Genomic DNA, 12,311 nt, shown 5'->3' on the forward strand with positions numbered 1-12,311 from the left:
GTCCCTTATGCCAAGTGACCCTCAGTGTGACGAATTCTCCAAATTATGCCAAATAACCATTATGCCAAATGGCCGTTATGCTAAATGACCTTCATCGTAATCAATTTTTTAAAATTATGCCATGTGACCATTATGCCAAATGACCTTCAGTGTGACCAATTCTCCAAATTATGCCAAATGACCATTATGCCAAATAACCGTTATGCCAAATGTCCATTATGCAAAATGACCTTATGCTAAATGACTTTATGCCAAATGGCCCGCTCCCATTAAAATGCTTCATGTATTGTACTAAAATACTTAGGAAATTACGGAATGTCTTTGGTGTTCATGGTCGGCCAACCGAGTTTTCCATTCTTCGTCCTATGGACATATTTCGTACCGAATAAACTCAAATCGACTTTCATCAATCAGCTCGTGTCAAAACTGAGTTTAGAAGTCATTACTGATTCTGCAAACAAGTGTGTGACCACGGCGTCATTGGTATTTATTTGTTTAAAAATGGGGCAGGCAGGGGTAAACTTCACGGTCAACGGGCTGCGCTACCGTACTATGATTACTGATTATAATTTATCCAGAACATCGATGGCATTGATCCTGAAGAGTTTTGGCCCCAGCGTGATGTGGATAGAGTGGAAAAAGGGAGAATTTCAATCGATTCGATTAAAAATCGTCTTTCGCGATCGTTTTGTGACTTTTGGTATGCTCATTTTGGTACAACAGGCTGCCAAGATCGTGCGATCTGTCAACGGCTGAATATTTGTTATAAGAAACCAACATAATGCGCGTTATCGGAAAAATATGGACAGATTAAGTAACAAGCAATATATCTCAAAAAACAGCGTGAATTCATACCTAGCCGATTGACCATGACGAATATGTTGTCGATGGTTTGCAAATCGATGCTACCTACACGGTTCTGTTTGCTGCTTTTGACAGCATCAAACACATTACCGCCACCGTCAAAAGAGCTAACCATGGATTCGATGGATCACTCCCGCAAGGAAACCATCTTGGACCACTCATCTTCCTATTTAACCTCAACGATGTGAAATAGATCCAAAGGACTACGTTTGTCTTCCGCGGATGACCTCTAAATATTCAACCATATCGAGATTTTGGGAGAAGCACCTAACCTGCAGAAACAATTCGATGTCTTTGGTGAGTGATGTATCGATAATCGAATGACTAGTAATCCTGCGAAATGTTCTGCAATCACCTTCTCGAGGAAGGGAGAATTCAGAACCGAACGCGAGAATGTTCCGTAAATGATCTAGGAGTGATGTTAGATTCTAAACTCACTTTCAAGCAACACGTCTCAACTTTTTGATCGCGTATCACACAACGTGGGTTTCATCTCTGGGACCACCAAATCGTTCTGCCTAAAAGTTTACTGTTTCCTAGCACGGTCATCTTTGGAGTATTGTTCAATTATTTGAAACATGCACTACATTAACGGCTGCGGCCGAATCGATTGTATTCAATGCAAGTTCATATGAATCGCTGTCCAGCTACGAGGGCCGCTGCCAACTAGTTCAAATCGACACCCTTCATCGCCATAGAGATGGCGGAAAAGTCCCAGTTGGTGTCGATCTATGGTCAGCGCGAGTCGGTTCTTCAGCCTTGATCGAACGAGTCAATGGCCAAGTCAGAACTAGGGCCAAATTTGATCAACTTCCATTTGTCTCGAAAGTGTAATAAGGACAAGTTCCATGTTTTTTGAAGTACAATACTTCTAACGTTTCAATATAGGGGCCCTGTTTCAAATTTTCCTACCGAAATTTCCTGATAGGAAATATGTACAACAATGTTGTACCCTTTTCCGTAGAATGTACAATTACTAATAATAACGGAAATAATGGATTTTGTGAAAGCAGTAATTATCTGATCCATGATTGGTACAATTCGACCAGGAAAAGCGAGCGTTAATTGGACTGCCCCTTTGTCATCCAATGAACTGCGACACGTATAAAAAAGGAACATAAGAAAAAAAAATCGTTAGTTTGTGTTCTGACGTTGCAGGCGTACCAGCTGCTGCGTTTCATGTCAGCTCGCACTCTTCGGTTGTAGGTAATACATCCCATGACTGGTGTGCCAGTTTCATGCATACACAGAAGATACAATGATGACACATCACAGAAAAAGCAAAAAGCTGTTTCTTTCGGTGTTGAATAAATGGATTGGCGGTGGGGTGGTTTGGTGCGAGAAAACTGCGCTCTCTTGCTCTTTAAATTATATGTGGCATCAGGTGCGTGTACAGATATATTCACCATGGCGCGCATTCCAGAGTGCAATGCGGTGTATACATTGAAGTGTTAACTGGCATGTGCTCTTTGGTTCGTTTTCCTCTGGCAAGCGGCGCGATTGACGATTTGATAAGCACTAGTTGTTTCGTTGTATAAAGGAGATGGTGTTGGCTTATTGGATGCTGATATGATTTTCTGTTGAGTTACTTCGTAAAGCTTATTTATGAGTTTAGAGAGTATTTTTACTCTACTCGGGGAAACTTAAAATACTCGGTCCTCGGGGCCAGCTGAGAAAAAGTTTTACGTATCATCAATGTTTAAACACAGTTAAATAACGATTCGCAAAACCAGATTAATTGTATAACAGGTTGATGCACTCTTAAAAACCTGCTTGTTTAAGGTTTCAGCATATTATTTAGGAAAAGATGGGCTAAAACGCGCCGCCTAAGGAAATATGATCATAGCTTATCTATAGAACATTAATTGACAGAATTTAATTAATATCATTTAACCAACAATTTCCCCTGTAATCGTAATCATAACGCTTTGCAAAACGCTCAAAAACATGTTTTTACAATGTTGCAATGTTTTAAAATTGCACTTTGAAAAATGGGTAGGGCAAAACGCAGTTGTGCGGGGGTAAACTTCACCATAACAACGGGGCATAATTCACTACAACAACGGGACAGAAAGCTCGTTGGACAAACACATATTTTTGTTTTCTGTCGGGATTTCACAAAAGTGTAGCTTTAAATCGCCTTAGGTTATGTAATTATTAGGTTTTCAGAACAATTTTTCTGTTTTATATTTAGGTAGGTGTAATGTCAGAGACATTACCGAAATGAAGTAAAAATAGAGAGAAATATATACAAGTAGGGGAATTGTGGGAAAAACCGACACTGTGGGTAAAACCGACACCCCACAACTTTTCCTAGAAATCAAATTTTTATTCATTTCATAATGATACAATATTATTAGTACGTTTATTTAGAGCATTTGAAGAAAAATTGGATTTACGTTAGTGCGCCGAATGTCATAAAAATTAACAAAATATTCGACAGCAGCGTTCATACTCGTCTGGATGTAAAATTTCGTTGGTAGATTTTAAGGTTTTAACTGAACGAAAGCTTTTCAAATCACCCCATTTTTCAGTACCTATTATTATCGGCCTGTCCTATAATCAACTAGGTGCATTGAAGACGAGTTTGAAAAATTCAATATTTTTAATTGCTTTCATAAAAAAATGTGTGCTGTTGGGGTAAAACCGACACCCTATGGTTAGGGTAAAACCGACACCCTGTTAAGATGGTTGTGTATAGTTGCGATTCATTTCAAAATACTGGGGATCTTTGTGACACTTCAATTAGCCTATTAGAACACTATAGTATTAGCAGAAATACACAGAAATACTTTTATTGTGTTTATTTCTTGTAAGTCTTTAAAAATCAAAAATTGGAATTTTTGCTTATCTGATTCTAACGAAGCTTTTGCTATTTCTGCAAAAAGGTCATCAAACCGAATTTCTAGTGTTCTCTTGGTTTGTCATAGACGAATTTTATCACAATGAGACAATGATATTATGTATACTCCAATAGATCGTTGATGATCAGAGTCCGAAAAATCAAATTTGAAAAAGATAGTTTTACTAAGAAGTGTGTGTGTGTCACTTATAAGTGAATGAATCCAATTAGCAGAACGTAGAACGCTTGAAAATCTTCTCTTATGAAATAAAATGACACTGGAGGTTGCAATGATGTGCGCAAGGATTATTTGGAAATACTCATATCAATAAATAATCCTATAGCATAAAATACTCTTATTTATAGTACTACGCTTTCGAATTTTCTTCCCCTCACTACATGATGAAGCAATAAAAAGCACATATTTGCATCATACATACTGACACTTTATTAATCACGCATATATCTAATTTTTAATAAAGATAAAGATTTTAATAAAGCGGAGAGAAAATAAATTAAAGGGGGTGTCGATCTTACCCCTATGGGGTGTCGGTTTTACCCGCAGTGCTTACAAAAAGTCACTTTGTTTTCCAAGTTTTACAACCAATATTTTTTAATGAAATTAATTTTTTAAAGCGCTGAAAAAATTAAGTCTTGTTAAGAATTTTCTGAAGAAGAATTCTGCATAAAAATTATAATTTTATTGGTTTTGTGGCAACTTAGAAAAAGTGTTAAGTTTAAGGTGTCGGTTTTAACCATAATTCCCCTATATCCGATTTTTTGCAATTGTCAAATGAATTGTTTCATTCTCATTAAATGTTCTTTTCAGGGTTACCATATAAGGATACATCCTTTGGAATATTTTGGATTTCGGTCAGAAGACAGTCAAAATTGTAGCATTCGTATTAACTGCCTGAAGCGTATTTTACTTCACTCCGGTTATGTCTCTGACATTACCCACCCAACTTTTTTTTACGGAGGACCTTCGTGGATGACAACCAGTGAAAGGCGATGTCAAAGCCGGTCTTCTGTTTTTTGCAACTTGCGATCACCGGGGAGGTGCACCGCACGAAGTTCCTACCGAAAATTATGGGGCTTCGTGTTCTGTCCCATTTTTGCATCGGCTCCTTGCGCATATCGATTGCTGGAAGAGATGGAGCGTTTGAAAATCAGAAACTTCAGATATACCAGGTTGAAAAAATGACAAGCTTGCTAGCGCCGTCTGGTGGCAGAATACATGACTGTAACCTTGCCGAATACACTGTCCAACCAAGCAATCAGTTACTTGAGATACCTTAGGTCAAAAATAACACGCTTACTAGCGGCAGAATTCAGCACTATTCGGTATACCATCTTGTAGGTTTTGGTCTCCTGAACAATTTTGCCAAAGATACAAATGGACGGTATTAAGTCAGACCGGCCTAAGTGACATTGTATTGATTTCGAGAAAAACAAGTTTAAAGTTTGAATCGTAGCATTCTTTACGTTACATTTTGAAATGAATTTTCGCCATAACTCTTGCTGATTGTAACATATTTCAAATCTGGTAAAAGTCGAATGCAGTTGAAGAAATTCTTTATCCAGTGCTATCATTATCTCATTTTTTAAGATTTTGCGTATTAGTCCGGTCTGACTTAACACGGACAAATATGCTAAAAAATCATAAACTTGAGATACACAAGGAGGAAATGTAACAATGTATGCGCACTAACCCCGCCCTAAGACGGAATTCCGACTTATTCAATAGACTATTCTAGAGGTTCTAGTGTCTAAGTTTGCAGAAGACAGCAAAACAAGGCACGAAGGCCTGTGTTGTTGGAGGGTTTACGCAAGCGTTAGAACCCGGCTGAGCCACGGGTTCAAGCAGAAACGGCATAAAGTAGCTCGTACCCCGGTTAACATCACGAGGAGGTAATAGATAGAAGTTCAGTATCACAGGGTCACATAGTGTGGCCTCATGTTACAACCCTGCCAGCCTGACGATAGTTAATGATACTTGAAGTAAACAGCTGACAGTTCCGAGCTGACCCAAAACAGAATTTCAACAAAAGCTACACATCTAAACTTAAACACCTTACCTTTCTTCAAGCCCATCAACGTATTCCTTCTTCCTCTTGCGCGAGTCCTGGGCGGAAATCTTGTTGCGGATCTTGCGACGAATTCGCTTGAGCTCTCGCTCTTCATGCTTGGTTAGCGGATAGCTGGTCGGTAGACTTATGCCCTCCTTCGCCAGCAGGCGTTTCTCCTCCGTAGTAAGAACGAGTTTCTGATAGCCACCGGACGCGGTTTTACCTCCACCGACAATGCTGTCACCATCGTCGCCATCCAAATCGTCGTCCAGGTCCTGCTCGGCATCTGAATCACTGACCAGCTGCTGTTTCTGGACCCGTTCTATGACGGAATTGCTCTGCTGCATTATGTCTTCGAAGACGAAGCTCTCGTTGTCGCTGGAATTCTGCATTACATCGCCATCGTCCACTATCAACTGTTCCTTGGTCATGACGACGTTCTTCTGGATCAAACCTTGCTTCGATTGCTGAAGCAAATTGGCCGCGGCTAACTTTATGTTTGCCGATTTTGGTTTTAGATTAGCAGAATTTACAATTTTGATAGTGCGAAGATCCTGAATCGAAACCGGAACAAGAATCGAGCGACCATTCTGCTGCTGCTGTTGAACCCGAATAATTTTACGGGTGCCTGATTGTCCATTGCCTGGTGTCGATGTCAGAACGACATTTTTGTTGTTGATGAATACAGTCCCACCGGTTCTACCTGGCACGGTGGTCGTCGTGCCATTTTTCAACTGGAGGGTAACTTTTTTGTTGGCGTTCGTACCGTTCGCGACGGTTACCGTCTGGCCGCTTTTGGCCGGCGCAACACGGTAGATTTTCACTTCCTTTCCGTTGGTTAACTGTGTCGTTTGTAGCTGATCTTTCGATGGGTTCTTTTTGATATGTGGGGAAGTGCCAGTTAAAAGGGTCTTCACGGTTTGGTACACCTTTTCCGTTTTGGTCGGTGCTGCCACCGGGTGAGCCGTGGCGGTTGGAGTGGCAAGCGGTTGCGGAGATTGTTGCACCAGTAGTTGGGGTTTCTGGATTGGTGCATGGATCTGTTTGATGTATCGGGGTGGCGAATTTTGTCCGCCTCGTTCGCTAATCGATGGTCCAGGGGAGGAAAGGGCTGGGCTGAGTGCATCGTAGTCCGTGGTCGGGTCGCTGAAAGTGGGAAAATAAATTCGAAATGTAGAACGGTCGCTAAATTAGCATCTGTAGGAACATCTGTTTTAGCTTATATTTATAGCTCTGTGCAATGGGGTTGAGGTAAAGTATCGAAATGCAATCGTGGTGTTTTGTGGGTATTGATCATTTTTATTATTCCTTTGAAAGAAGAATAGACTGATTTATTTTACATTCTGCGCCCCGGGGTTAAGGCATGGTTGCTTCGAAGGTTTACAGTAAATCAAACTTTTTAGATAATCTGTACAATATCAAAAAAAATCGTTTCAAGCAAAGGTCGATTCCTGTCACTCACGGAAAGTTCGCCATAAAGGAACTAAATAAAGACACTACTCATGTGCTTTGGTAACAATTAATATAGCACAATTCATGCGAAATCCTAATTTTTGATATTCAACAGCTAGAACATGTTTCCAGCAGTTATACCTAATTTGTGCAAAATTTTTGCATGCTACATTTTTATAGCCCGTTTGGAGAAGTCTTTTAACATCACGAAAAGGGTGATATTTTATCATGTTTGGAAACTGGTTTTCATGAAGTTCATCCAAAACTACTTCATCATTCTCCTCACTTTGCTAGATTTAAGCCAGCCATGCCTAAGAGCGCATTGGCATTGGCGTAAACCTGCGGTGTATTAGTAGGTAGGTACACGCTCTCATTTTTACTTTCACAGTTTTACTACCATCATAAAATAAAGCTAACAAAGCCAAAGAACACTTACAAGTCCAAATTATCACTAGACAACCCGCTGTCCGAAGCAGCCGAGGACAGGGCTTGTTGCCCTACATTCCGCTCGAAGGTGCTGAACTCGGTCATCGCATCATCCAGTTCCATTTTCATCGGCAAAGATCCGGTGATTTCCTGGGGAGAACCACTGATAAATTCCTCCTCGTAGCCACTACCGTCCATCGAGGCAGCACTACTGTTTGGAAATCCGTGGAACTCCTGGTCGGAAGCGAGTGACGAATTCGGCGACATAGCATGGTCGGGACCTGCCAAGGTTGCGGCACCCATGTCCCCATAGTTGCTAAATCCATTCTGCAGGTTGTTGATCAGACTGGATGAAATGTCGTTCATATCGTCCACCGTGCCAGCGGTAGAGCCGTCACTGAACAGCAGATTGGTATCCAGCTGGAACAGATCCATAAAGTCGTCCGGATTGGAGGGCCACTCCTCCGGCTGTAAAAGAGAGAAATAGTGAAAAGGAGCAGTTAGTAAGCGTAACGACGATGTTGCATAATGGAATTAAAAGATTTTTTCTATGTTCAATGGCGCACGGCTGGAGAAAGTGACACAATGGAAATAAGGCATAGGTTTATTTTTTAAAATAGGAATAAGTAAATTGCAGTCAATGCTATCGCATACGTTTTATGGGTTCAATGCATATGTTGCAATGTGGCATTCTGTCCTGGAAATTGCCAACTTCTTTCCTCAGGAGAAGCGTGTACTATGCTCAAATGTAGCATCACCTTCAGCAAAACACGGCACGCATTACCTACTGCAGAAAATGCGGTGGTGTACCGAATCAGAGAATTGAAAGTAGCTTACGGTGGCGAATTGATTTTCGTTACGAAATTATTTTGCACCAACAAAAAAAAAACTGGTTTCATTCGCCTGAGATGAATGAACAATAAGTGAACGGGAAAATGCTAACATCGGAGAAAGAATAAGAGAATGAAAGTTGAATCGAAAATTGCCGAATTATAAAAGTAATGGTAAGAGCAGGTGTCGAAAGTGGCTTTAAACGGAATCGAAGCTTAATTTGATAATATCAATTATATTTGAATTTACATTGGAGCAATGGAAGCACAGCTTGATTGTGAAATAAGAGCAATTTTATGATTTATAATTTTTCATTCAAATATTCTTTTTATAAAGGCTTTGCAAGGGCAAATTTTCAGACTATTTTTTAAGGATATATAAAAAGCAATTTAAAAGTTTGAACAATTAGTTACCTAAAAAGAATCATCGACTAGCATCGCGATGCATCGTGTCGACTATGTTGGGATATGTATTTTTGACATGAAAAACGTAGTTCTTTTAGCTAACAGTATTTCGTTCCTATCAGCCAGTATACTGCCGCTCTACGCATAATTGTCCCATGTGTATAGGGAATCCCATAGAACATGGGACAGTTATGCGTATAGCGGCAGTATAGTATCTACTGAATTTTCAGCCTAGAAATACAAGCGTTAATAGAAGTCTACTAGATATTCGAAGAAGTCCGCCATGAGATAATAGAAAGTGCAACAGGTATACCACAGAGAACAGACGTCCATCTTCAGCATTCAACTTGTGTAAAATCTCTAACGGTTTCGAAGGTAGTTGGGATGTCCAAACCAGGTGCGCTACTGTCGTCATGTTTTTTTGTGGCTGAGTTCGACAGAATTGACAGCGGTTATTCCTCTACCCAGTCAAACTAGTCCGGAACCGGTTCGGACTTCCAGCATGAATTCCAGCTCAAATGCATCAACCGATAGAGTCGGGATCAGTTTTTTTTTTTGAGCAAGCTTTCATACTGAATCCATTCTGGATTTCGAACCGGTTCCGGAATGGATTTGACGGATAGTTGGGAAAGGTTGGTGTGGCGGCGCTAGTGTGTATCGTATATTAATTCAAATGTTTACACACATTTTTTAAATATTTTTGTTCGATCATGGATGTCTGTTCTCTGTGGGTATACCTCGATACAACATTCATTTTCCGATTCCAAAATGGATATTACTTAGATATTTTTCGAGAGTTGTCCTACTAGGGCTGACTAGGCTGTCTCGGCCGGGCCCTACGTCAGAATCACTCACTACAATTGTAGACGAGACGGGAACCCACTAAACCACTGCTTAAGACCAATTTTAGCGAGCCGTGATTCTGAATGGGATATTCAATGTACGGTTCAGATATGCGCTGGCGTGGGGATTTCACGATCGCGTGTATCATTGCGAAGGGTTCGAGCGTCTGTACGACAACATGTGCATTTGTATGTCGCGTGTGCTAAAGTGTATGTAACTTCGCGTGTATTCGCCTTTCGCATATTCGCGTGTTATTCTTAAATTATAGCGTGTGGACCGTGAATCTGATACCTAATATGGGTGCACGGTTCAGCTGTTAGAAGAAAGTGACTTCTTTCATATCATTAGCGTTCCAGGTCATGTCGCCATGGAATATGTTGTCCAGGATATGAGTTTTCTTTTTTTTAATTAGTCCAATTGAAGGCATGGATTTAGACTGCTGGTCCAAGAATAGAGACTTCCGGAAATGACCGATTCATGATTGTGCGAGCGCGGGAATTTGTAGGTTCACGCTTGAGACCACATTTGAAAATTTATAAGCGCTGAGACGTTCACCTTGTCACCGGGATGCTATCATGTTTGCGAGGTCGATGGTGTAGTTTGCGTCGATGATTGCAAAGGGCCCAAGCATTTGTATGTTAACGTGTTAGTCGCGTACATAAATTCAAACTCATGATCATTTGACCATTCTTATATTCACGTGTATTCTTGAATTAGCACGCGCAGACCGTGAATCTAATGCTTAATTTTTAGTGTATGGTACAGATGTTAGAAGAGAGTCAGTTTCGTCATATCGCTAGAGTTTCCAATCATGTCACCATGGAACGTGTTGTCTAGTGAATAGCGTCATTTTTTATTGGTCTAACTGAAGGCATAACTCTAGGCTTTTAGGACCGAGTGTAAAGACTGCCGAACGGGACCGATTCATGATCGCGCAAGCGGTGGGTTAATGCTTGAGACCGCGTTTGAAAGTTTATAGATGTCACAACGTTTACTTAATTACCGAGGTGTTTTAATGTTGGCGAAATCGCGGGCGTAAGTATATGTAGATGATTGCAATTGAATGTTCGCGTTTGTGACCAGATTTGTGTTATCGCGAAGGCCACGAGCGTTTGTACATTTGTACTTATATGAGCGAATATGCAATTAATCGTATTAGTGAGTGTTAATAAGAATCTAATTTAAGATATGCTAATAAAAAAACATAACATGCCGAATACGGAAAAAACAAGATGCAAAGAGATTAATTTTCGCGTGTTTTTTGTAAAAAGGTCTATAAGCATACTGTAAATCACTTTGAGAGAAAATTCCGGACAAACCGTAGCTCGCCGAGAATGGATGTTAACATTTTATGACAGAGAAAAGTTTTCTCTTTCATATACTGGCGATTAATAGTTTATCCAGAATTTCCTCTCAAAGTGTATTCTGACAGCATGCTTATTGGCCCTTTTCAAAAAATACGATAATTAGAAGTGTATAAGTTCCGATACTATTTTTGGTATACTTGAGTAGTGGAAAACAAACGAATATAAGTACAACAAAAAACAGAGGTAGAAGGTAAAGAACACATGGAACATGCAATCAAACTACGTCAAAATGCCAGCAAATGATGTTTATTTACATTTAAGTTAGAATTTTTTCAGCTCTGCTGACCAGGAATGGATGATTCACGTGCGTCAGCAAATTACACGGTGCTAGGGGAATTATGGTTAAAACCGACACCTTAAGCTTAACACTTTTTCTAAGTTGCCACAAAACCAATAAAATTATAATTTTTATGCAGAATTCTTCTTCAGAATATTCTTAACAAGACTTAATTTTTTCAGCACTTCAAAAAATTAATTTCATTAAAAAATATTGGTTGTAAAACTTGGAAAACAAAGTGACTTTTTGTAAGCACTGCGGGTAAAACCGACACCCCATAGGGGTAAGATCGACACCCCCTTTAATTTATTTTCTCTCCACTTTATTAAAATCTTTATCTTTATTAAACATGAGATATATGCTTGATTAATAAAGTGTGAGTATGTATGATGCAAATATGTGCTTTTTATTGCTTCATCATGTAGTGAGGGGAAGAAAGTTCGAAAGCGTAGTACTATAAATAAGAGTATTTTATGCTATAGGATTATTTATTGATATGAGTATTTCCAAATAATCCTTGCGCACATCATTGCAACCTCCAGTGTCGTTTTATTTCATAAGAGAAGATTTTCAAGCGTTCTACGTTCTGCTAATTGGATTCATTCACTTGTAAGTGACACACACACACTTCTTAGTAAAACTATCTTTTTCAGATTTGATTTTTCAGACTCTGATCATCAACGATCTATTGGAGTATACATAATATCATTGTCTCATTGTGATAAAATTCGTCTATGACAAACCAAGAGAACACTATAAATTCGGTTTGATGACCTTTTTGCAGAAATAGCAAAAGCTTCGTTAGAATCAGATAAGCAAAAATTCCAATTTTTGATTTTTAAAGAGACTTACAAGAAATAAACACAATAAAAGTATTTCTGTGTGTTTCTGCTAATACTATAGTGTTCTAATAGGCTAATTGAAGTGTCACAAAGA

At 39.5% G+C, this 12,311-nt stretch overlaps 1 protein-coding gene across 2 annotated transcripts in view; it reads right to left on the reverse strand.

The window, feature by feature from the left end:
- Positions 1 to 12,311, reverse strand: part of LOC131685035 (uncharacterized) — a 93,166-nt gene that overhangs the window by 4,974 nt on the left and 75,881 nt on the right. For both annotated transcript variants that reach the window (XM_058968392.1, XM_058968391.1), the window contains exons 2-3: positions 7,664 to 8,121; positions 5,785 to 6,921 (exon numbers count right to left, since the gene is read on the reverse strand). In XM_058968392.1, coding sequence (XP_058824375.1) covers positions 5,785 to 6,921; positions 7,664 to 8,121 — 1,595 coding nt within the window. The remainder of the gene's footprint in view (positions 1 to 5,784; positions 6,922 to 7,663; positions 8,122 to 12,311) is intronic.

Source organism: Topomyia yanbarensis, chromosome 2 (assembly GCF_030247195.1).
Source record: "Topomyia yanbarensis strain Yona2022 chromosome 2, ASM3024719v1, whole genome shotgun sequence".
Taxonomy (NCBI): Eukaryota; Metazoa; Arthropoda; class Insecta; order Diptera; family Culicidae; genus Topomyia; species Topomyia yanbarensis.